Source organism: Malurus melanocephalus, unplaced genomic scaffold, assembly GCF_030028575.1.
Source record: "Malurus melanocephalus ecotype Western Australia unplaced genomic scaffold, MMel_1.1 scaffold_2, whole genome shotgun sequence".
Lineage (NCBI taxonomy): Eukaryota > Metazoa > Chordata > Aves > Passeriformes > Maluridae > Malurus > Malurus melanocephalus.
In genome coordinates, this window is record NW_026623234.1 from 8,473,041 (window position 1) to 8,499,920 (window position 26,880).

Sequence of the window (26,880 nt, forward strand, 5' to 3'; positions counted from 1 at the left end):
AACAGGGGCTGGGGTCAGGAGAAAGCATTAAACCTTTGCATGTAACTTTTCATGTGACCGGGCTGGCGGTCCACTGACTGTGGGCTCCACTGGCAGGCGGTGGATTGTGGAGATCGGGAATTCTTATATAGGATTGGGAGAGAATGCCAGCAATGCACACTGAGCTCAGGGGGGAGGATGAAAGGCAAACGCCACTCAATGAATGAATTCAGAAATATGCATGCACTTTCTGAATGACTTCTTTCCCTTCGCTGAATCTGCACACCAGTTTGTACAGCCACCAGGGAAAGCCTCATGTCCCACGGTTGAGATCTGCCAGCACCTTCTGCTGCTTGGGTGCTGGCCACCTATGYTGCCAACAGCAAGAAGAGCACCGTGTCGGTGTGCCACGAACCAAGGTCCTTTCAAAGACACCAGCGAGCCCCCAAACACAGCTGCCCTCAGGAGGAAAGCGGGGAGCAGCTCTTGTGAATGCGGCAGCTCCCACTGCTGGTGGCAATGCCATGGGGCTGTGGTGCAACCCACGGCTGAGTGCAACGGGGGAAAGTTCAGTGTTACTGCTCTGGCAATCTGAACCAGGCAGTGGGCACAGCTCAGCTGGTGCCACCTCCATTGTCACCACAGTGATCAGGGGCCCACCTGGCCTGTGGCTGGCCTTCCCAGGTGGCTGCAGTCAGATGGGGTGTGTGGGCATGGGATTTGAAAGCACACTTAGGAAGGGTAACTTGCTGCTTCCCCACAGCGTGTAATTTTGGAAAGGTGAGAGTAGGGCCATTGAGAAATGGTGTCCCTGCAGCTCCTCACTAGGCATGGTAGAACCATCTTTTATTATCCTTTGGGGCTAAGGCTGAAAACAAAAAATGCTTTCATTTCAGTTTGGCAGCAGCTCTGGTTGTGTGTGCTCTGGCTGCTTCCTTAATTACAGTGGTTGTTGACAACGTCTGATAGAGCCCCTCTCTTTGAGCAGTGCCCCCACTCCCCCATTTTTTTTTTTGCAGTCTGAACACATAACAAACCAGGACAACGTTCTGTAAAAATAAGCTCACTGTAACTCAGTGATTCCCATGCCACAGTTATGCTGTGTTCCTCTCTTCTGTCCTCTCAGCCTGTGCTGCTGCTGTTTATTTCCTCTTTCTGGCTATAAGACATTTTATTTATTAGTGCTGGATTTCCTGTTGCCTGCAGCTGCCCGTTCTTTACTCTCCCCAGCACACTTTGCCACTGGAGGCTGTGTGTAGGTTTGTTGTCCCACTGACTGAGGTGCTCTCGTCATGTTTGGTTGGTGGTTGTATTAAACGACACTTGACAAAGAGGGGGCTTACACGGCAGCCTAAGCAAACAAGCTCCCCCTCCCAGCCCCTCCCCTAAATCAAAGGCTGGCATGGGAAGCMCTCAAAGGCAGAGGAGGGGTCCCTTTTTTATGACTTACTGACGCAGAGATTATGCTTTTTCAGATAGCAAGAACACTTCTTGTTTTGCTTGCACACACTGCACCACAGAGGAAGTCAGCTCCTTAACTGCACAAGTCTGCAGGTCTGACTGACGAGGGCTTAGAGGTTTGCAATTATTTATATTTCAGACCGTGGGCCACATCATGGTAGAAACATTGTGGAGGCTTTACACACGTGAGTTTCGTGAATGACTTCCTTGACCTTTTGTGGACATTCAACATCCTTGTAGTAAACACAAAAATTGCTTATACAGAAAATGAGATCATGAAGTGGAAAAAGAAGTTTTGCTGCTTTGAACGTGATTTCCCAGCTGGAAGGAAGGAGGCGGCAAAAGCTCTTCACGGTCTGTGTATTACCAGCAAGGCCAGTTGGAAAAGCTCACTCATCTACACTGGGGGAAGTGCTGTTCTCTGTTCTCCAATAGCTATCTGGTACTATTTCAAATAGCAGAGAATAGGAAAGCAGCACTTAACAGTAATATTCTCTCTCTTGTGTTTTATGTGTGAGGTGTTGCCCTAATTGTATCATCTTCTCTTTCTGTTTGGAAGGAATTTGGGGCCTGAAAAGTGAGTACTGAGGGTCAGGGGTGAAGTGAACCCCAAGGCACGGAGCCGTGTTTTACAGCAGCACGGCCGTAGCCGTGCCAGCGTGTGATCCTTTCAGCTGCTGCTCATGGTGGGCAATTGCTGGCAGAGAARCTCTGCAGGTGCAGCACCATTCAGACACTTCTTCCTTTGTGTCAGATGTTCGAGAGCTGCCCATGACCATTAAACAGGGAACGGTCCTCTGACATCTTCCAGGTAAAATGGAAACGGGAGATCCTGAGCATTTGAATTATGAAAGATCCCAGTGTGTTACCTGCAAGCCAGTGTTTTAACCCCACGCTCTGGCCAGATTCCAGCTCTGCTAATTACATCCTGCCTATGTGAAAATTCCCCTGCATTTGTACACTGCTTTTTTCCTCACTCGCTTTCAGCAGCTGTGTGGAGTTGCCAGGTGCGGYGAGGCGCTTGCCATGTTCCACCTCAGGCCTGGCTGCCTTTCAGCAGGGAATGAAATGAGCACTGTGCACAGCATTTGCAGTGAGTCGGGATCCTCTGTGGGGAAGGGTGCTACAGGAGCAGCTTACCCAAGGAACAGTGCTGGGGCCTTGTCACAGAAGGTAACAGCTTTAAGAGACCAAAGGTTCTAGTGCTGGGCTATGCTGTAAGGTCACAGGACAGACAGGAGAACTGATTTTCCTCCCAGTATCTCTCAGCTACAGGGACTGGAATAGCTGGTGCACACTGATCTGGTTTTGGGAGCTGACTGATTTCAGGTTTGTCTGCACAGTGCGAGAAGCTCTCATTCCTGCTGACACTGGCCACTGTCAGTACACATCCAGCTTTGCACGTCTTGTTATCTATCAGAGTGATCAAGGGAAGCTAAGGGAAAAATAATTTTAAAACTGTAAATGTTTTATTCTCTTCCACTCCATGACTTGTATACATTGCTTTTTGCTTGGCCTGCTGGGCCCTGTTGGCCTCTTCAACTGAGGCCAACTCCCCTGGTAAAAAGCTCACTCATACCACTGGAGAAGAACTGGCTGATGGATTACCCCTCTGTTCTGAAGAGGTGAAAGAGATGGCTGCAGCAATAATTACAAGATTCTGGTAATAAGAAGCAGTAAGAAACGCAGGTCACAAATAGAAGGATAATGAAATTACATATATTCAATACAGAAGTGTCTTATTGGCTCATCTGTCCAATTTTCTGTCAGCCAAGCTCTCTTTTTGATTATGGCACTTCTACTACAGTCCTGCCTGAACATTATATGGAAGTACATGTAAAAATGTTTGAGGTTGCTCCCAATAGACCACCAACTCCACTGGCAGCAGTGGAGGCAGAACATACTCAAAGCAGTGACTTGAATTTTTTCCCCCACTTCACATTCCTCTTTGATCTTTTCAATATCTTAATTCCATGGGACAGCAGTTGTGAGCAATGGGCAAAACTCAAGGTTATCTCAAGGTATGATGCCAACATGTTTCCACTATATCCTAGGAAGGGAAATAGAGGAAACCCTTGGAAAGGGAGAGAATGTGTGTTGTCTGTGCCATATGACAGAATGCTGGGACTCAAAGACCAAAGTCCTCTTACCATGCTGCCCATGTGACTTCTGCAAAGCACAACTATTTTAGTCTTATTAGCCCCGTCTTTAAACTGTACTTGCTTCATGGGGATGAGAAGAAGGGGATTAAGCTTTAATTCACTAGGTTGTAAAACATTTTAGAACTGGATGGAAATTTCCCTGGTAGTGCAGAGAGAATTGAAAAGCTTATCTCCCTCTTCAAYTGGAAATGGTTCTGCAATATTAAAAAGATGAGTGAAAACTGTGCTTGCATTTCATGAGTGAAAACAGTGCTTGCATGTTTACAATAATGAAACTCTCTAGTTTCCCCTCTCTATCCTTCCATGTTTTTTAAAACAGGGAGAGGCAGCAATGAGAATTTTTAGTCTAAACAGAGTGCAGTTGCTCCCTGGAGACTTGAATGTATCTCAATGGAATTTTCCCTGCTTTCAGTCTTTTGTACTTCTGAAAGGTCCTGGAAGCAGGCATGTGACTGTAAGAGCAAAAAACACTTCTCTGTCTGAGTGCTCTACCAAATATTTACAAGATATCAAGATAAAATGGCGACAAGCAAGTTCAGCAGGGTTTGAGTGGCCAGTAGTGCAGCACTGTCAAGAAGAAAATCTAAATCTTAGCTAAAACAAAATTAAAATTACACGTTACAAAGGTCTCTTCAAAGCACAAAACTGGTAACACTGAAGCTGGAAAATTGCTCTTCCCCAGGGTGAAATGTATTAGCTTTTAGAAATAGCTTATTGAAATGCAGCAGCTTCCTTGTTGTGATGGAAACTTCCTTGTTAAAGGAGAGCCCAAAGCTGTGTGAGCAGGCGTGTAAGCAGATAGCTGCAGAAATGCCCTCTCCGTGCCACCCTGTCTGGTGGCTGCGAGTGATGCGACACCAGCTTCCATGTCTCTTGCACTGCCATGGTTAAGGGTGTGCAGTACTTTTTTACAGGGGCTGTGTGCTCCCAGGAAATCTCTCATCACCCYGGGCTGCCTCACGAATAGCAGATGGCAACCTGCCCACCTCTCTGCCCCAGGTGGCCTCAGGGTGACTGAATTCCCTGCTGGGTTACCCACAGCCACCTCAGCAGTACTCCACACCTCTCGTATTTCTGTACAGGTTATTCTGCTTCCCTCGAGGGTGCTCAGGGAGGCTTTCCCTGTGATGGCAAAGGACAGAACCAGCCTCTCAGGCCAATGGTGACCATGCATTGGCAGCTGGCACTAACTGAACCCATGGCTTTCCTGTAGGCTTGAGAGCTGGCAACAACCAGATCCTGACTGCAGCACAGTGATGCTTTTAGCGGCCTTGAGCAAGTCATAGGTTCTCTAAGTCTGGAAGGTGAGTAAATAGTTATGTGGTTTGCAGTTGTGTAGTGAATACTTCAAAAGTGCTTTGAAGACAGAGAAAGCTGGGCAGCTGTAACACACATYGATCTTCCCACCGTTTGGATTGCTACCTGTTCTCCTAACATTCTGAACACTCAGAGCCCATCTATTTGCAACTCTTACGTCATCTTTGATGATTTCCAAGTGAGTTACAGGAATAAGTGCTTGCTGTACTATTGCTTCTTAATCAAGTCAACAAGCAGGTTCATTCTCTTATAAAAAAGAAGTGAGTGTTTCACTATGTTATAGGCTGTGGACACTCCTGTGCTTGGCTGTTGATTGCTCCAAATTRATGAGGTGGTGAGGTGAATTAGGAAGGCACATGTGGCCTGTTCTTCCTCAGTAGCATGCATGTTGTTCATAGGCTTTTATTATTAAGTAACTTAAATTAGCCTAAACAAAATACAGACTTTTCGTAAGTTCAGAGTTAAGTATGGCCCCACATATACAAAGAACAGCACTTGGTTTTAAAGTTAATCTTTGAAGAGACAAAAGAAGAAGAATGTTCACTCTCTGTTTCACCAGATTTTTGAAAAGCGATGTTGTCATTCATTCAAGTCTTTGGGGAGGTTTTGTTTGTCCTTTCTACAGATTTGATGTATTGCTTGAAGTCTCACCACCAGYGCTGGGTAAAGCAGCATCAAGTAAAGTATCTTTCAAAGCAGTGGTCCTCACTCGTATGGGCTGCAGGGCAGGATTGGTTCCTTCCCAAATTAAATTTGTTTGRTCCTTTTGGTCTGAAACACACAAGAAAGACAGAAAACTCAATCCCAATATTTCTGAATAAGATTGCAAAGTTGCCATCTCCTCCAGCAAACAACCACTTGGAAACCCATGTAATACACAAAACAAATCAAGGTAATAAGTTCACAATTTCACACATTTGCTGAAAATGGATTGATGCACATGTAACGATTCTCATTTTTCTGCTTGTCTGGTTGTCCTAGTAACTAGTGTCCAGACTCTCCTTCTCATTCTGGCTGGCAAATTTTCTGATKTACTCCAGAGCCAAACTTTAGAGTCCATGTAGAGTCCTCTACCATTCTTTACAGACCTCTCCAAAGGCCAGCATATACTTGCTGAGGATAATATACTTGCTAGGATACTTTGCACCACCCTAATTTTCCAATAAAATTGCTTTTTGGTAGCCAGTACCTATGAACAGAGAAGGGGATGTGCAAGCTCTACTACAGCTCCTGTTCTATAGTTCAAATACCCTTTCTAGAGTTAAAAGGTACACAGCTTATAGCAATATATTTTCTAACTAATACCAAATTGCCTTGGATTCAGTGAAAATATTATGGCTCCATTCTATATGCTTTATCAATGCCTAGGCTGACACCAAAGCCTGCCTCCCAAGTAGTATAAGATGCTCCTCTTCTAATCTGAGTGCCACATCAATACCAGGCTGTAAAGTGCTTTGGGATGAAGCTCTCTGTGTAAATAAAGGATATTAAATGACTGTGATTAGACACTTTATGTAGAAAACAGACTGTTGTTTGTGAGAGGAAATATTTAAAAMCAAAATTAAAGCCTTCCTGAGCAACCAGCAAGCTGATGAGCAYGAGCTGAAGAAACACACACAGTTACCAGAACCAAAATATCAAGGGTACTAATCATGAGTCAAATCATGTCATGTTCTCAGGTTTGCTGCTATTAACTGTGTTGCAAGGCATCCCAGGCCTATTTAAATATGTATTTCTGTTCCAGTCTCTCCAGCTGACCCACCGAGACAAGCTCCATCAYAGCACAGAGCCCCTCAGGTGCCTGAAGGACTCTGCAAAACAGCCCAGCTCATACCTGGGCTGATTCTACTCTGCTGCACCAAAGCTTTGAAGAAAGTCAATAAAGCAGAAAGGAGGAAAGTGAAAGGCAGGGTATTTCACAGTAACCAGTCATGATTAATATTAACAGTGGTGATATTGTAGAAGAAATACAAGGCTTATTACACAGGTTGTCAAAGTAAGCTGTGCCTCAGCTTTCCTCTTCCTCTCTAGCCCTGTTTGTTTAGCATATGAAAAGCAACTACACTAGAATGGAGTTGATCGCTTAGCTGTCCTGGTATAACTACACTGACAATAATGATAATGCTAATTTCATGTATTACTCAAGAGAAAGATGCTACACTGACAAAAGCACCTCTAGGACTGTTTAAAACAGCTATGGTATTTACTGCAAAACATCTACGGCATTGTTTAAAGTTATATTCCTACCCAGCTGTTCTTAAAGTTAATATTGCACTGTCTTGACAACCAAAAAAATGTACAGAAAGTCCTTCTGTGAATTAACTGGAAGAGAATAAGTGAAGTTGTCCATACTCTGTCTAGCTCTGGGAAAGGGCTGACAGGAAATGTATCTGAGAACTTATCTCAATAAAAAACTAGAAAAGAGTAAGTGAGCAAATTCTTTCTAAAGAAACAGCTTACAGTGAGCCTCTGAGARGTCTATATTCTTATCCTATTCAAACAAACAAATCCCCATGCCCAACTTTCTAAGCAAGGGAACAGAAAATACCACCTGTGTTCAAGAAGAAACTAGGCATTCCGTAGTCATGATGTACCAGCCTTGTGAACATTGCTATTCTTAGTCCATAAAAGATAATGAAAAATATTTTTGCATTGTTGTATTAGCCAACTACATTTCTGAGCCTGAGATAACCCAGTAAATGTGTTTTTTCAATATGCTGTCTCCTTCTGCTCACTAGTTTGTTTCTGTTAAACCATGATGTTAAAAACATATCACAGGAATCTTGGAAGTCTGTTTAACACCTCTGCTTTTTGAACAGCATCACTCATGAGCTCCGGGCCAAATGAGTCTCAGTTTTTGTAAAGTGGCTGACCATAGTTTTTAACTATGAGAATACCATAGATTTTTTCTGATTTTCAGTAAGGTCCATTTTCTACCAAACAGGGTTTGTATAGGAAGCTATGTATGACATCACCCATTCATAATCGCAAATTATAAAACACAAGTTTTTTTCCACACTGTTTTTCTAGAATAACTGCTAGTTACTAATAGGTATTGAACAGATCCCATTGATTTTGCGTGGAWTAGCAATACCCAGTTGTATTTGCATGTGGAGCAGGCCAATGTGCTACATAAAACTGCTAAGATTTCTGCACAGACTCTGATTCGATCTTTTGCATCTTCTCGGAGTGATTCASCTCAGAGAACTGGCCTGATTACACAATTATAAGCAAAGACATGTAACCCTTTCATGGGGCTAGAAGCCACTGCAGTTATTTGTACAGAATATGCAAATCAGCTTGAGTTTGAGGTAGCCTGGGACAAGTTTGAGGGGAATTTCCCTGCTTTATGTAATCATTGTTGCTTCTTAGCTTCCTCTATTCACATAGCCAGGAGACATAGGCTTGACACTGCTGGCAGTTTCTCAAACTCAATTTGAAAGCAAAGATAATGTGCTCAGTGACCTACAGCAGTCCTGCAGCTTTCAGTAAATCCTCAGATGCTGGTGCAATGATAACTGGAATGAAGGAGGCCTGAAGGGGCAGTAGGGGAATAACTCAGATGTTACAGACTTCCCTTACTGGCATACTTTGAAAATGGTCAGCAGCCAGGAAGATCTGTGTGCTATCCCTCAGCTATAATGCTGGCCCACCAGAGCCCTGGTTTCTCAGTTCTCAGTCCTAGGAGGTGATGGACATGGTCAGTTCAATGTGCAGTCAGCGTGGGGCAGGCACGAGGCCCCTGCACACCAGACTGCAAACACACAGATTTGGCTGCTCTTGCCTTCCCATGTGGAGGTGAGGAACAACACTCGTCTTACCACGTCTTCAGGAGCATCCAGTCCAGTCCCACTAAAGATATTCACTGAACTGACAGGCTGGACAGGGAGCAGCTTTAGGGAAAGTAGGAGAAGCCCTGTATCTGTCAGCAGCCCGCAGAGAGCTGTGTGCTGCTCAGGCCACACTGCTCCTGACAGCCAGGTAAGCCTTCTCAGGGCTTGGCTGAGCGTCACTCCCTGCCCAGGGTATCCTGCTGTACACATTGCGGTGTTACTGCTCCAAAATGGAAGATTCATAGCTCAGCAGCTCTCCAGGTTCTGASAAACACACTTACTGAAAACCACGGCTAAGGGAAATACGACAGGTGAAGTAAGCACGGTGGCACTGAGGAGGAAGGAAATCTCCCTGCAGTGCGCTGATAAGAGTGTGCTTGATATACACCGTGTTCAATCTGCACAATCCACAACTGGGAAAACACAGGCTAGCTGAAGGAAATTCAGCTCCGAGGCCCTAGGGACTGAATTAGCCTGTTAAAATGCTTTGTTGGTTTTATTTATCACTGCTTAATTAGGATGCTTGACCAACACACTGGAAAGATAGTAACTGTTAAATATTCAACAAGCTGACCTTTCAGTTACAATATTACAATTCTGAATAAAGTTCATGGAAAGTTTGTCCTTCCTAGGTGCTCCAACAAAGCCAAAGGGAACTAGACTGGGCCAAAAAAAAAAAGAGTAAGAAAAAAGTAGGGCAGTACTGTGGAGACCTGCTTAAAAATCCAAGTCTTGCCATGGGCTCATTGAATGATCTTGGGCAAGTTGTTTCCTGCCCTGTGCTTCAATTTTTCCCATCTGTAAAAAGAGTACAACAATGTTGACCTTCCTTGTAAATCACTGAGATTAATGGCTAAAAAAGCAGTAATACATTATTAATTACTTATTATTATTTCTGAGGAAAAAAAGCAAAGAGAAGAAGCCATAAATCTTTCAGGATTTTCTCAATCTTCATAAAAAATAAAAAAGCACAACATAATGTGAATTTCACACAACAGAGACTTTTGGCAAGTTACCTTTAAGGAGAAATAGTGGGTACACAATTAAAAGAACGTTTAAAGTGAGCAGACACTCAGGAAAACGCTCCAGATGGTGAAATGAGTTAGGCTGCAGAGCAGGCTCCCACAGGAAGCGGTGAAACCCCCATTGTTTGAGACATTTGAAACTGAATTCTTCCAAGTGGTGTTATATACAAYACAAGGAATCATTCTGAACTGTCTCAAAGTACAGAGGCACTGGGAATACCTGAGAGGACTACACCTTCAATTTCTCCGATTTTAAGAGCATTTGTGATGCACTGACAATGGAGAGCTGTAGACTTTCATCAATATAGTACCTGAGGAACATCTGCTGGGAAGTAACTACACTGTGTTTTTGCAGGAGATGGATTCATCAACCCTTAACAGATCTCTCACATTCCAACTTCCTATGTCTGAACATTGTATGTCAAAGAGGGAAAAGAAAGCCCCCCCATTTTCTGAGAACTTCAGTGTGCATGCTACTATTTATTTCATTTTTTACAATCTAAAGAGAAACTGGGTGGCTTGATTTTTACAAGCAGTGGTTTGCAGAAGAAATACCATGATTTTAATGGGAACCAAATGAGCAATCATTACATAAATGGCATTATGAGACACAGAACTGATGTTGAAATGCTAAATGCTTGGGTCAAACTCATCAAAATGGGAACTGGCAGCRGCATGCTGGAACACTGGGGTTTCTCCACACTCAGGATACTATTGCAAACATTTCCCAGTGCTGTTAATGCTGATTCAGCTCCTCGGGAGGTAGCTGCGGAGGGCATCTGACTGCTTCTGTTGTTACTGGCTTAAAATCTCAGGTCTGTCTCTGAAATCCAAATTCAGAGCTTTCGGCCAGTTTTATTGATAGAACTTTTTAAAAAAGAAGCTGGAATTAGAGTATTAATACCTTCATTTCCTCTTGGTCTCATACCTGCTAGTACACAAAAACACGACACAAATTGATTCGGTTGGCATATGAGCACTAGTGATCCTGTTTATTCACTTGGGCAGGACAGCCATGGGGTGCTCTTGAACCCCTCTCAKCTCCTTGGGGAGGAGAGCTGGTGCCAGGAGCAGTGGGATGTGTACCCAGCACGCCTTGCCTGCTGCCTYCACCGAGAAGGGCTGGCACTGCCTGCACTCTGCCCCCGTTCCTGGCCAGAGACGCAGCAATTTCCTCAGGAATGAATCACGAACAAAAAAACAAACAACAGCAATTTAAGAAGGTTTCGTCTCCCTCTGCAACTGTCCTGAGCAGTATCATATTCCTGACAGTTTATTCTTCAAGAATTTAGTCATCTAAGGTTTCAGTGACTCATGTGATGAACCTTCTGCCCATTTCCTGGAAAGAGTCCTCTACACCTCCTGCCATTTTCCTTGAGGGCCTCAGTTCTCACTTMATTTTCATACAGTTCAGCTTTCCTTCAATTTTGGGGTGGAGGAGGAAGGCAAGAATATCTTGAGTGCCCCCAAACTTACAGTGTAACCAGAAAGCAGTGTGGTGAAAACACATTTGGAAAACGAAGATGGACACTGAAGCAGAGAATCTCTTTTGGAAGCAGTTGCCTCTTGGGCTGAAATCTGGTTAGAAGAAAAGAAACCACCCTATAAAATGCTGTGTGGTCCAATATGGTCATGAATTTACCAGGGCTGTACCCTGTAAAATGAAAATGAGAAGGATTTGAGGGYTCTCTCAGATCATTGCTTGGGTAGGTTTGACTCATCCTGGGCAAATGCCACTGATGACAAGCATCCTGACACAAAATATTGAATGAATTGTGCTGAATGGGAACCAAAGTAACCATTTTACATACTTGGGCCAATCTGAAAGACACTTCTGTGCAGAAAACAACTGCTTCCTTTTCCTGATGAAAGTTCAAAAGCTGCTCACAAACAGCTTGAAGGACACTTCAGCAGACTGTGATGGAAYTGGGGTTGTGCTATGCCTACAGCAGACAGTGATGCCCAGACTACACCTCCTAACCATACAGAAGTGATACTGCTGCACGTTTATGTTACAGCTAAAACAAGGAGGAGGGGTTTAGTGTTCTTGTTAAAATAGAAACTTGTGAGAGTGTGAGCCCATCAATTTCATTTCCAAAGTGTGAAACAGCTCAGCAGCAGCACTGGTGTGTGCTACAGATCTACTCCTTTATGCCTAAGTCAGCAGAGCGAGCCTCCTGACTTACRCTAACTTGCAGCAGAGATAGTTAAGGAATTTTCAGATCTGTCTGACAGGACCAACATGTGCAGTGTTCTTACAGGATGATTTCAGTGCTCAGTTATAACTGGCACGTACATTGGTGTGTGTATATGCATATGTATGTGTATATATATATATATATATATATTATATATATACACACATGTCAGTATATATATACTGACTTACATCAGAAGTCTGCTCCCTCTAATGGGATATCATGCCAGGCCAAAGTTGGCCTGACATTCTTTTTTTAAAAAAGTAAACTTCTACAAGCCCCAATTCCAACAGAAATGTTTCCATGATTTATTTTAAGAAGAGAACATTCCCCTGCAGTGCTCACCACAACCCAAACATTGCAACACTGTGCAAGAGCATGAGAATCGGGGAGGAAACTTAAGAATCTATTTTCACTGCTTCAGAAAAGAAATAGAAAGAGTAAACAAACAGAAAAAGCAATGACAAATAAATAGTATTTTAGTGGTGGCTGTAGTGTTATCTGTAACAGGAGAATAGACTTGAAGTGTGAAGGCTTTTCTAGTGATTTCTACAAGACATGACTAAGTGTGTGATGTGGACTTGTGGGAGCCATCTACACTATAAGAAAGAGATTTACTTTTCTTTGGTTTGCCCTTCTTGCTCCTCACACCTTGCCTTTCACATCTGAGAAAATGAACAGCAGACTAGAAGAAACTGTCTCACTGTTTTCAAAGAAAGTARTTTGAATCTTGGGTAACTATGCAGAGAACAAATTCCTCATTGGTGGGAGAGCCCTTAGATGCTTGAAAGTAATGGGAAGAGTCCTTCCTCTAAATATCTGGAGCCCTCTGTTCTGCAGAAAGAGGCACCAGCCCTCAATGTCACTGTTTCTTTGCTCAAATTTGCAAAAACCAGCAAGCATTAGAAGGCAAAAAGGTCATATATCAGGAGAAAGAACTAATGAACAAGCACATAGTTTCCTGACATAACTACTGGCTRCATGCACACACACATGCATGAATGCATGCACATGCAGCACACAGTGCCTCMGTCTGAAAGATCTGTGCACTGAAGACAGAGGAAAAAAGTGAGTGAATCCTGCCCAAAAAGGACCATMGAGACTGATCTTGTGGAAGATTAGTGATTTCACCAGAAAGTTTTTGGAAGCCGTAAACAGGAAATGGTTAAGTTAAAGCAGGTGGAGCATGCAGATTGCAGGAACAATGCAGGAAATTGCTGAGTGTCTGAATGGATGCAAAAAAGCTGCTCTTCTGCTCAGGCCTTGGCAGTCACTCTACACCCACTCTGCCTTCTCCTGGTCCTCCCTCTCTACCTTTATYTCCTCAAGCTACAAAGTCTCAAAGTCTGCAAACACCTTTTGCTTGAGTAATCTGGTCTCCTTGAATTTTGGAACCAGTTCAGGAGAGTTGGGAGGTTCTGCTTGGAAGGCGAGAAACAAGAGGGACTCATCTACTTCAACAAGAATGAGTCAGAAGCAGCCAGCAGTACCCACTGCCTACGAGGAGTTTCAGGTCTGAGGAGCCAGAACAGCATCTCTGGCTACCGCCCCAGGTGCTGCATTCCCAGGTGTATTTAGCAGAATAGTCAATCAGAGAAACATTACTGCTATGGCCCCTTCTATCAAGGGGGCTCCCAAAGCACTAAGCCATGGGGATCATTCTCCATCTCTGCTGAAACACAGTCCCTTCTGGGACAGAGCAGCTGTTTAAGAGYTCACAGCAACAGCACACAAGCAGATGGAAAAGAAAGTGAAATGTGCAAGAGGCACTTTTTCCACTTTCCTTCTAACCTTTCCTCTCTCCTCCTTGTCCGCAGCCATTTGTGTCAATTCCAAACTACTCCAGATGTGTGTCTTTCCCAGCAGTATCTGCAGAGACTTGGCTCTGGAGACAGGGATCTGCTTGCCAACATGCAGCCTTCCCAGTGCTTTTAGACCCAAGGGTCAAGTTCCTGCTGCCACACTCTCATCCCTGGCTGTGCTGCCAGATGTGCTGCAGCACGGAGGGCAGACATGCTAGTAAGGAACAAGTCTGCTTTCTTCTAGATGAGTATGGTGTTGATATAAAATTGCTTAACATAAACAAGACACTCTTGCCTTCAAAGTATACTGAAAGTCAAATTAATGCTCTGAGAAAAGTGAAGAAAGAAGTACATAGATTAATTTTAATAATTTTGACCTCGTCTGCATCTGAAGTATTGGATGGTAAAGCTCTGTGGCAAACTCTCTCTTAGATATTTCTGCTCCTCTCCTACATATACATTAAAATAATCTGTTTCTCCTTATATTCTGAGCAAAGAAAGCACTAATGGCAAATGGGCTTCTATGGAGTTAGAAATACACAAAAAGTTTCYTCTGGCAGAGAAATATTGCAAGGAAATCCTGCTCTTTTTTGACATTGTTATTTTGGCAAAACTTACCAGGTACTACTGGGAGTTCAAACTTTTACTACCTTTTCTGTATCTTTTAAAACAGAGAGYTACTATATACAACCTAACACTTCTAAAGTTCAAACTCTTAAATCCTAGTCTCAACAGGGCCTTTGGGAGTAAGTTTTAAACTCACCCTGAGCAGTCTCCCACATCCCATATTTCTGCCCAGGCCATACCTTCTTGGGAATGTCCTGCGTATTGCTGTGATCAGTGTCCAGCACTCCATACTGCTGTCCCCATGCGAGGAAAGAGACRGCACTGCCAAGGAAAGGTTGGTGTCACACCTTCTGCAAGTGCCACCACACTTGTCTAAGATGCCATGGGACATATGTGGACAGAGAGGATGTKTGTTATCAACTTCAGGTGGATGGCAGGCCAACATCAGGTAGTTAAACTTGACTTTTGGGAAAARACAGTACGTGATTCATGCAAAATAAGAAACTGAAAGAAAATAATTGGAATGAGCTGAACAAAAACGAACATAGGTGCCTCTTTCCTGCTCCTTTCACAGTTTTAGCTTCCCTGCACCCTTACTCACATTTTTTTTTGCACTAAAGTAGTTGAGAAAAAACAGCAGGAATGAGGTTCCTGGTATAATTACAGTTTGCTGAGAAAATCACAGCCTGCAGCAGTGAATCCTTTAGTGCTAGAGACAGATGTTGCTGCAGTCTAATTCCCAGTCTTCCCAGTAACCAGGTCCTGAGTCTAATCTGTTATCAGCTGTGAGGCCGCTGGCTCCCACCATGTGTGTGAACCCGAGCTGCTCGTTGGTTCCTCTCCCCTCCTCCAGAGCCAGGCAGTGCCAGAAGGAGGGTATGTTTCCATTCACTCCTTGCCCTCAGTYACAGCGATACTACAACTTCAATGTGCTGCTTATCTCTCCTCCATGCCTGGTATCAAAGCCTTGCTGGAAAGGGCTCAAGTGGTTGTTTTCAGCTCACAGTGCATAGTGACTGCAGTTCAAAAACACAATCTGAGATAAGCTGAAGGAGAGGCTTAGCAAGAATGGCCTGTAGCTAATTCGTTCTTCTAAAATGTATGGTATTTTCTGCTTACTAAGAGGACAAGGCTGCACACAGTGATGGGTCACAGAACCTCCATATGTTAATAACAAGAAGACCCAAAAGTGTGTGAGTGCTGATGAGCACAGAATCAGGAGGAAGAGAGCAAAGCAGAACTGGCTGCATTGAGAAAAGCCAGGGAAGAGCATACGTGCAAAAGGGGATTGGACAAATCACTCCTACGTGTTACACAGATGCCATTGCCATTAAATGTTTTATATCTGACATTCAAAGACCATCGGGCCACAGAGAGCATCAGGCCACATCTTTGAAATTCTCTGGTGAAATAAACTGAAAACCAACAGACTTCACCACTTCAGTAGTGCATCTCTGCAGGCAAATGCCACCGTGGTACTGGATTAAAATCTTTAGATGGATTCTGGTGATGGAAGGAAACTGGCTGGAGAAGTTTATTTCAAAGGTACATTACTGCAGCACAATGAACCAGTGAGAACTTGGGAAGTTCTTAAGCTGGTACCCACCTTACAGCATCTGTACAGCTAACAAGTGCTCTGAAGTAGCAGGGGAGACGTTAGGTGGGGAGGCACAGACTAAACAGCTGGGTTTTGCCATTGCAAGGCAAAAGGGAACCGAGGTCTTTATTTCTGGTCAGCAGCAAAAACATGTTAAATGTGCTGACTTTCTGAAGCAGCAGGTGGCCAGCTCAATTTTTATCACGTTTAGCTTTTACTGAATCTGCACAGGGTAGCTGGGCACACTCACCAGGTCTCTGCAGTAAAGGTGTGCAGAGCAGCATCTCAGSCACTGCCAGATGGAGGGAAACAGAGTGCAGCATGGTGTGTCAGAGACCGGGAAGGAGTGACTCACAGGAAGGAAAACAAAGCAAAGATGAACACAGAGCATGAGAGAAAYGGCAGACTGTTGGCTGTAAATCAGTTTTCTTGCACTCACAAGGGTGGATATTACAGTGACAGAAGCTGCACTTGACAGTAATGGAAGTCCAAGGAAGTTTGATTAAGATTAAATGGCAGTCACAGGCCAACACAGAAAAGAGGCTTTAAGGCTAAAATCAAAGACAGGAAGTGACTAAGTAGGTCAGAAGCTGTGGGTAGTGAGCTGCATAGATTAAGTGGGACTTGGAGCAACTTAGTTAGTTCTGCTAAGTGATAACATTTACAATGTCACCAAGTTTGACAAATCTGACTCTGAAATCACCTTCAAGGCCTTGATAGCAAATCAGAGATTGCTGAGTCCTGACTGTATCTACATCAGAGYAGATACTGTAAGTGTTTTAACAAGACATCAGTTTTACAGTCACTTTTTGACMCTGCCAAGCTTCCTGTAAATAGAATGCTGTTTTGTCTGAACAGGATTTCTTCTYGAGGAGCTGGGAAAAATGAACAGACTAATAGAAATGGTGAGACTGAGAAGGGCTGCTACTGCACGTTGAAAAGACAGATGCAATGGAGAAACTTCTTTCCACTCCTCAATTCAAYAAGTCTTTGATTCGAGAGCTTTGTTCACATCCAGGGCAGCCGGAAGAGAACAGTCACCTTGTATTTTTGTACCTGATGAGAAAACTCTAGATTGTGTGTGTGCACTGGGACAGTTCAATGTGTGTCTATTCCCACTTCAAAGAGGCTTTCAGTGCTCTTTGAGATGTGGGGTGTGAGGAAGGGTGAGAACTGCTAAAGCTAGCCCCATCCTCATTAAATCTTTGCCCTCTCTGGAGCAAGCATGCAAGTGGAGAGAATAGATGATATGCATGAGCAACTGAGCATCTGTGATCTCATGACCTTTGCCTGTTGTATTATGGGAAATATATTCTCTGGTTGCTATGCTTTTCTAATTCATTTGTATTTTCCTTCAGTGACTCSCTTGTATTTTCTTCGGTGCTCCTGTGTAACCGTTTCAAGGAACCACAGATATCTCCAAGTTAAGCATGCATTCAATAGCTTTAATTAAATGTTTGTGGGTATCCCACAGTAAAGCAAGGGAAAGGGAAAGCAAACAGTTTTGTACCATTTGTACCTATCCCTTCTGAGCCCTGGCTTGGGTGGAGGCCTCTGTACCACTGCCATTCAAGCCTCTTTCTAAGCTGTTGTGAATTGAAGGGTATCAGGTCCTGCTGCTCTGCATGTGAGCACTTCAGGCATTTCACTCTCATTAAAAAGCTACAGATTACCTGTGAAAGGTACARTGGGAAGATGTTTTAGACCAGGCTAAAAGAAATAAAAAATAAATGAGGGGTGRCATTCCTTTACTCCGCTTACAAGAATTGAAGACTAAGATTAAAAATATCCTTAACCATTTCTTAAAATACACTAAGATGCTATCGGAAGAGGAGCACAAAAACAAAAATGTTGGTCTTCTTCAATATTTTTCTTCAATGTGAAATTAATATTTCCTGCTCTCAGAGTCATTGGCACAATCTCACTCTTGATTCCACCCTCTGGAATAAATTTGATTACTGTTATTGTTGCTATTATTATTATTGATGTGAATATTTTCTTCTTTTACAAGTAGTTAACTACTTTTTTTAATGTATAGAAGAAAGCTGCAAAGAAATCTGTTTCCATTTCAGGCGTTTAAAATAAATATACATGAGGCAAATGAAATTTGGAAGCGGAACTTTTATCATGCAAAGATGAAGGAACAAGAGACAAGATACAAAGGTTATTGGTTAGTTCTTAGAGCCAAATATAACACAATTTAATGGCACATAAAGTAGTGAATCTGCTTAGAGGAAGAATCTTTCTTTTGTATGATATGGAATAGTTAGCGGTATCTGCAAAGATAACTAAAAGGCCTAACACTAATGATTGCTAATATTTACTAGTAATATAAAGTACTTGTCTTGAGTTTTTCAATGACTGACATCACTTTTATTTCAATTGGTACAAACTAATTTAAAATCCCTTTGGCAGAGCTGCAAATCCATTTTATTTTATTTATTTTATTGTAAATCCATCCATTACTTTTTAGTGGCTCCCAGAGACAGCATTCATCAGAAAATACAAGAATAAGGCTAGAAAGAAAAAATAAACRCCAGTTTAATGATGAATAAAGAACCTATGCTTCTAACACTGGCCTTGGCTATTTCCCCACACTGAGACCAGAGGCACTGCTAGTTTTTGCAGTCTGACATGCTGGATTTGGGCTGAAGTTGAGTAGARCAGGGACTGGCTAGGTTTGCTGGAGCTTGAGCAGCAGTGAATTTTTAGAAGCAAACAGAAAGCATGGCTTGCTACCCTCAAGTACCAAGGCACAAACAACAGGGTTATCTGAGAAGATAGAGAMCTGCTGACATTAGAAACAGGAACTGGCATCTGCAAAGAGTAGGAGCGGGATGAAAAGCAGCCTTACAAAGCAAAGGAGGAAATGAGAGGGCCAGAGAACATCTAAAATTGTGAGCAGCTAACAAATGCTGACAAAGATTTCTTTCCTCAAGGGTCTGATCCTGAGCACTTTCAGGCCAACTTGAAGATTTCTAACAGGATTTTTGAGATACTCCTAGTAAAGATTTGCCCCTCTCTTAAGCTGTAGTCTGTTTCCACTGTATCTTCAGAAAATGTTTCTCAAAAGTACACCTAGCTTTGATGATGYTGAGAATAAAGAAGGTTTATTCCGAGAGTTATATGAAGAAAGATCTACACTTCACCCTCCTTCATCTCTGCCAAGCCTGGCTGATGTCTGTACACTCTGAATGCAGTGCTCACACTGCCTGCCAACCCATCAACACCCCAAACAGACTGGGAAACAAGAAGACAGGTTGAAAAATGACTATAAATACTCTGCATGGAGCTAGTAAGACAGAAAAGTCACAGTGGTGGAAAGGAGAATGTCAAAAGTTATTCCCAGGTGTAATATCTGGCCAGATGCATGTTGTGAGAGGTGTTGTTAATTTAATATTTGTATTTTGTTTTCCCTCTATGAACTTTAAGGTAGGTCTTAGCCAACGAATGCTCAATTCTTTGTAGATGCCTTGTACTACCTGTTGTTGTCTTTCCAAGTTTCTTATTCAATAGCACATTTTTCCCTTGTTTTCAAATGCTTGCTGGAGTCTTAAGACATTTTAAACCTAACAATAAAACACCTGCATTTTATTAAGACTTGAGACTTAAGTCCCACCTCCCTCAATTTTACTGAAGTGTTGCCATCGGTCAGGTTAACCCTTTCATAGCCATTTTTGCTGTCAAAGTGAAGTTACATGTCTGCTACATACAGCCAAATTCCACACTCCTATGCTGTATTTGGAGGAAAAGAAAACCAGCTCTGATACGGACCCAGAGAGTTCTGTCCTGTACTGACTGGCAAAGGGGGCAGAACCCCTAAACCACAGCTGCAGAGGCTACACCCTCTGTAGAAACACAACAGCCCTGGGATAACATGTCTGCTGGTAAAACTTCTGTTTCAAGAGATTTTTGAATTGTATCATAGAAACTTCATTCAACTAAATGGGAAAACTTACWGTTCTCCCTGTTCCTGCCCTTTTCTCATTCCATTGTCTTAAATRAGAAACAGAGCAGCACTATACAGAGATTTTCATGCCTGTATGTCCAAGATTGTTATTATTCTTACCTTAAATTAGAAAAATGGCAGCATGTGAAGCAATTGCCCAAATTCATGCAGCAGTTTAGTGGAAGGGCTGATAAATTCAATTGTCAATGTACTGAGCAACTGTGTTGTTACCCAATTAATTTAATTCTCTGATAAACAATTATTTCTAAGTCCACTTTATACACATCACAGAAGCATTGCACTGCAAAAAGCAACAACTGCTGACTATTTTATCAAATATGATCAATTCCCTGAAGACAGGAAAGAGAGTAACTTAATGCAACTAGACAGGGACTGAGGATTGTACATCATGAGTTCTGATTCCATTCCTGTTGATATCTATGTGTTTATGGGCATGTAATTTTAGTTCTTTATGACTCAGCCTCTTATCTMTGCAAGAGGGAGAGTAATTCTTCACAGCCAGCAGGTGAATCAAGAGGTCATAGACTTCTCAGATGTTKCTGAGTCAGTCATTCATCTTAGGACTTCAGTGGCACTCCTATACAAGGCTAATGGTACTAATATGCATYAGAYCTGCATGGAGATAACAGGTACCTCACAGATTCAGAGGTTTGGAGATACTCAAATACCATAGCTACAGAGCTATACAAATTCCTAGGATAACCAGGTAAGTAAACAGAAAAGTATTAGTTGCTGCCCTGTATATTTACTGGTATAATTCATGTGGTTATTATTTACACAGTCTGATGTGTTAGACACTGTTGTGATTGATACTAGCACATCCCAACAACACTGGTACAGGAAATTCTATCACATACCTCATAAAAGTACCCATAAAGGGAAATGTACAAAGTTTATGCTGGYCTTGTAAACAAACAATTTGCATTCATTCATACCTACCAGTATGTGATTTCAAACCTGTGTAGGTATCAGTAATCATTGGAAATGGCCTTTATCATCATGGCAGAGATAGTTTTAGGACATAAGCCTATTGCTATCAAATGATGTGGGGATCCAGCAGACTGGCACATGTAGCAGCAAAAGCCATCTGGTGTGAGAGCAGCAGACTATGGCACGAGCCCCTATGCCCTCATGCTAGTTCTGACCACAAACCAGGAGTGGACACTTGTGTGCCCATTGAGGAGCACACCTTGCCTCACCTGCTATCTGGAAAGACAAAGGCTGAGCATAATTTATAGAGGTAATCTARACTAGAATTTTTGACACTTGAGTAATGACTCAAAAGATTCTTACTTTTCTATTCAGTGTAAACATTCATAAGCAATCATTCTGAATTGCTTTAAAATGTATAGGTAAACAGCTTTTCAAAGTCTCTCTTAAACCAAACTAGTGTAAATCTCACATTTGTTTTAGTTTACTCCCTTTAACTAGCATTAGGAAGCCGTGATTTATAGTGCTGTGTAAATCACATCTGCTCATAAGCTGTGGTTTGAAAACATCRCACATCTGTGGTATCAAATGTGTGCAAATTAGGGAATTATATGACATTACCAGTCACTTACATGCAAATGTAAGCAATGTAAGCTTCATTTTTTTTGTGTACAATTTGAAGTCATGTTATTATGTAGCATAAACTACAATCATCTACTTTCTACTTAGCAATCCAAGCRGAGATTTGCAATCCCTTTGCAATCATTTCCACAGAGCCATATACTCAAGTACCCCATCAGGAATGTAAGTTACAAACTGTTATGTGCCCTGAAGCATGCTTATGGCCCTTCTTTATAGGTGGCCTGGTCACCATACTCATTACTTTGAGTTAATTAAGGGCAGGGTTTCATATTTTGGAGTTGTGCTCATTGATAAAAGAATCAGCAATCTAAGAAAACAGAGGTTTTTCAGCTTTACTTTCGTCATGTATCAGTGACTTCCTTTTGAAGTTAGTACCAGATCGACCAGAGTCAGCATCTTCTAATCCAGGATCTAGAGTCAGGGTGGGGAGCTGCCATCAATCTCTTTCAACACTAAGAAGAGGGTTGTCCCCTATGCTGCATTTTTCTTCCTCTGAGTGTCTCAAAAGAGAGTGTCAGCAAGATTTTCCTCTATTTATTTTCTAGACTTGCTTGTATTTTCACCTCTTTTTACATAACTGCTTTTAAAATCTAGTAATAGGAATGTTCTGCTTTAAATTGTAAGTTTATTTATTTTCAGTCTTGACTGTATTTTCCTTTAGAAAACTGACAAATACTCCTACAAACTTTCATCAGAGGACCTAACATTACTTATAAGCACCATTAATGAAGCCCAACAAAACGATTATGCAAAAACTATTATCATCTTTACTTTTCATAATAAATTGCAGATAAATGAATACATGACTCGTCAAGGTCGTACCATGAATCAATGATAGCAGCTGGAAATGTAGCCTAGGAACTTTAACACCCACACTCCTGCTGAAATTATACATCCTGAAAACACCAGGGCTGTCTCAGACCCACTGTGCTCTACCAAYATTTCTCTCATGTTCTCATCATTGAAGCCTTTTTAGGCTATGAAAATTAAAGAAACGGAAAAATAATGTAAATCAGTGTCCGATTCTACATTGTTTTCCCCTCTGAAACGAAAAGACTTATTCTTGTTTTATTTTTTCTTGCAGTAGATATTGGCAGGCTGAAAGTTGAAATAAAATAGGAAAAAATAACAAGCATATTTTGAGTGATTACTCAACTGGGGTCCTTTGTGACAGGAAATGCAGCTGCGTGACTAATGGGCCTGACTTTCTCTTGGCTTCCTTCCCCCTTCAAAGATCTTGTTTATTGCCCCAGCCAATTTTTTTTTTTAAATTGCTAGAAGCTAGAATTTTCCAGGAAAAAAAAAAATCTCTGCAAGAGGCAAAGGCAGTAAATCTCAAAAAGATCAAGGGCTGCAGAGCTCTCCCTCCTCTACTCCTTTTAGCCTTCCAGGCTCTTGAGTCACGTCATATCTTCCCCCACTCTGCTCCGAACATGTGTCTAGCAGACCTTTCTGCTTTGCTGAGGGGAGGGAGTGTGCGAATCACATTTACAGCATTTAACCCTGGAATTCATAAAGGAAGGACTAATTCCATTAAGGAAACCAGGGGCCTCCTTAGCCTTTTGGATTTTGTCTATTTGATTATTTTTCCTCGCTGTGTCCTCAGCAGCAGTTGTGTGCCCATACTCCATAATGACATGGCTGTTAAGTGTGAGCTTTTGAGATTTGATACACCACAGTCCCATTATTGAGGGGCCATGGAGTTTTAAATGCTGTTTGCATTTGCCCTGCTCCGTAAGTGTGCTTTGTTGAGCTTCCTAGGWAACGGCAGATAGGCCAGGACCCAAACTGGGAGGGAAGAGGAACTGTGCATCCAAGCTTCATGGCAGGCCCTTAACCCTGTCACTCAGTGCAAAGAAACCCCGAGTTCCCTCTCAGTGCTGGTTGRTGTTGGGAATATGGTTGGAAAGATTATCTGTGGGAGCAGGGTTCTGTCATCCTTTGGAGATGTTTACCCCAAGGACAGAGGTATTGAGCCTGGGTGGGGCACAGAGGGATCACTGAGGTGTCTGAGCTGTGAAATGCTCCCAAAGTCTTGATAAAGCAAATATGGCATTTAGTGGCCTGAGGGTGGGCAGCACCAGCCCTGTCACAGAGGGAATGGGTAAAACTTCAGACTTACAGTGGTGCGTTTATTCCTGCAAGGAGGTTAAAACTCAGCCAGACAGGTAAACAATAGCCTCAAAAAACAGGATCTACAAGAAGTGGGAGCCATTCTTTAGCCTTTTCTAGAGGCTCTTTTCTTTGGAAAGCTGGGGCATCAAGTCATTGAAGGAGATTTTGAGGGCTGCTCCGTAATCTACAATGCTGGCATGGTTTCCTGTGCCTGTAGCAGAGGCTAAAAAAGGAGGTGAATATATTAATTACCATAAACTGCACAGAGGAACCATCAGAACGGGTATGCTAAAAAAAGAGATGAAACCTTTGCTTATGAACAGACCTAAAAGAATTGAATACATGTGTACAGAGGGATCATTTTCCACTACCTACAAGAGGAAAAATCTCTGGGGAAGTGGCTGATGCCAAATATTTTCTTATGCTTCATGTGTCAGCAGGGTCTGGCAGAATCCCTTAAAAAACAGAGCACGCATTTTGTGCAAACAGAGAATCACAATTCTAGTGATTTGGATTGCTTAACCAAAGTAGAGACATTTCTCCAAAAATACAGCAGATGTTTGATGATGTACCAAGTTTTCAGCATTTACACAGATCAGATGATGTTAAGATCAGCAGAAAAAAAAAAACCCAACAGAATAACACAGTAAAAGTCTTCAGATCTGACTTGGAAAGAAAGTAAGTTGGTTAGACAGAAAAAATGTTAATTTCTCACAACAGCTCTAAAACCCTGAACAAGATACACAGTAAGATTACAGAGGAGCTAGGCTGGGAGTGGTGGTCACAAAGATTCATTGGAATGGGAGATGTGAGTGTAACCTGTCTGCACGACCTGAAAACACCAGGGCACCACTGCAAAAATACTGTCAGCAAACTTTGACAACAGACTTTTACCATTCTGGAGACTGAAGGATAAAGGGGGTGCAGCTCTGAGGTAYCATAAAACTACATGAGACAGAACTGTCCCTAATAAAGAACTAGTCTAACCCTCTTGCAGCTATATGGTCAAAACTGGAGATCACTGATTTCTGTGCCATGAATGCTAACAAAAGCTGCATGTCAGCACATCCTGATAGAAAGGAAGGATTTGGCACTTGTCCATGAATATAAAAAGTTTCCTGTCTTTTTTTTTTTTGTCTTTTATGAGAAGACTGTTTTAGAAAATTGACCATAACCCACTTTCTGCAATTGCCAAAATGACCTGGCAAAGCCCCCTCTCCTCATGAATACATGGATTTATTTACTTCAGTTATAAATTTATGATTTGAAGATTGGGAGGGATTTGGTGGGTTCAAACCTAATCCCTTGAGCATTTGATGAAAAAACAATGATGCAAAGTCCAGAGCTAGATTTTGTACGTGATGATTTGCTTAAAAATCTTTGCCTGTGATGGGGACAAGACCCAGTAGAAAGTATATGACCCTCTCACTGAGAATATTCTTGGCCTTGCTGCTGGCTTTGAGTGAAGTATGACTTGTGTATCCTGGCTAGGAAAAATTATATAACCTCTTTTGATTCTTATTTGTACTTCCCTGAGGTAATCTTACGATAAGGTAGTACAACTAAACAGGTGGCAGGKTTTATCTTATCATTGTTACACATCCTGTATCTGCTAAGGTAAACAAGATCTGACAATATGGCAGGAATAAACGTGAGATGTCTTCATAAAAGAAGATTTAGCTCTACCATTCTTGTTCTTTATACCTGATCAATGAGATAGTAGGAAGCGCCRAAACAAATTCATTACTACTCAAAAGAAAGTGTGTAATTAGGCTATGATGTAATTTTAGGTCAATTATATTAACGTATCAAAGTGGAACATAGGAAGTCAGTCAATYATTGGCATTTCGCTTGACCAAAACACCCGCAAAACAAAAACCCAAACTATTTTCATTCTTGTGGTCTTTCAATTCCCTGACATCTTCAAGAGTGTCATTGAAATCATGGGAGTCTTGGACTAAAGAAACAGCCAAGTCACAAAAAACTTAGAATAACATAACTTGCCTCCTTGACAACTGTAGCTGTAATATTCCAGTCCCAGAGATGTAAGAAACACTGCTCAGTTCCCAGGATTCACCAAGCACAGTTTATGTGATGTTAATTGTAGCTATTTGCAATTGCATATCAGCACAACTTACCTGAATTTTGTCTTGGAAAACTCAGTGACTTTAGGACTTCTGACACTAACAACTGCCCTTTCCAGTTTAAGAATCTGACTGAGGTGCYACAAAGTTCTCATTTTATTATGAACAGCTGGATGAAACCAGATGCATAATAAAGCAAACCCTTCATAGCGAGCCTAAGCACTAGATGTGCAATGATGACAACTCCATTTCAGCCCAGAGGCGGCTGCATTTGAGCCATGGGGAAGTAATCAATTCATAAACAAACTTCTCAAGCAAGTTGAGATGAAAACACTACACAGAATCAATTTAATACACTCTACTTATGTGACAAACTCATGTTATTCATGTTATTGTTTTCCTGGTTTTRCTACGCCAATCACACAGCAATTCCAAATGTCATCACTCTGTGCCGGAACAGCAGTCTGACACGTTCAAAAAAAAACAGTTGAATAAAAAATTGTGATGGAAATTGTTCCCGTGTGTGTAGCCTGCTCATGCTCAGAAAGTGTTCATGTTCCATTTCTCTCTGTCTACTTAACAAGTGGCATGGGGATGGTTTTGAATTCTGGGTGTACTTTACCCATTAGTAGCCTRTCCTAGGCACTGCATGATGGGTCCCTTTCATTCAAGCTCAAGGCTCCTTAATTTTCTGCTCTGAATGCTCTCCTAACTCTGGAAAATCTCACCTCATCAASAGAAACAACCAAACTCCATATCAACAGTTTCAAATTCTGGGACAATCTGGAGATTTTCTCTCCCCTTTCGCTGAATCCTGCAAAAACAACTAAAAGGAGTGTCCTACCTAGGAGATCAAAAGGACTGCACTGTCTTTGGCCTGGGAAGTATTASTGAACCTAGATGTCAGATGAGGTCTAATTAGGCATTTGATGACTGCATGATGTAGCTTCACCCAAAATGTAACTGTTGTTACAGGCCAGTCACATGGCCTCCCGTGCCTTTGTTTCTTCACCTAAAACATACAGACAGAAACACTCAGCCGTGCAGCAAGRAGTATTTAGAGTTCATTGGCATTCTGAAGATTTTGGAGGTTCTTAAATTAACAGTGCAATATGAAGAGAAACCAGGTGATATTGTATCTTTCTCCTGGTGACGCCCCCTCGCTGTTGGTATTGTGCTCTCACATTCCTGAATTAAG

At 42.2% G+C, this 26,880-nt stretch overlaps 1 protein-coding gene across 1 annotated transcript in view; it reads right to left on the reverse strand.

The window, feature by feature from the left end:
* Positions 1 to 866: 866 nt before the first annotated feature.
* Positions 867 to 26,880, reverse strand: part of RAD51B (RAD51 paralog B) — a 355,670-nt gene continuing 329,656 nt past the window's right edge. Inside the window, exon 12 of the mRNA XM_057367333.1 lies at positions 867 to 5,690. Within this exon, the coding sequence (XP_057223316.1) occupies positions 5,539 to 5,690 (152 nt within the window). The 3' untranslated portion in view covers positions 867 to 5,538. The remainder of the gene's footprint in view (positions 5,691 to 26,880) is intronic.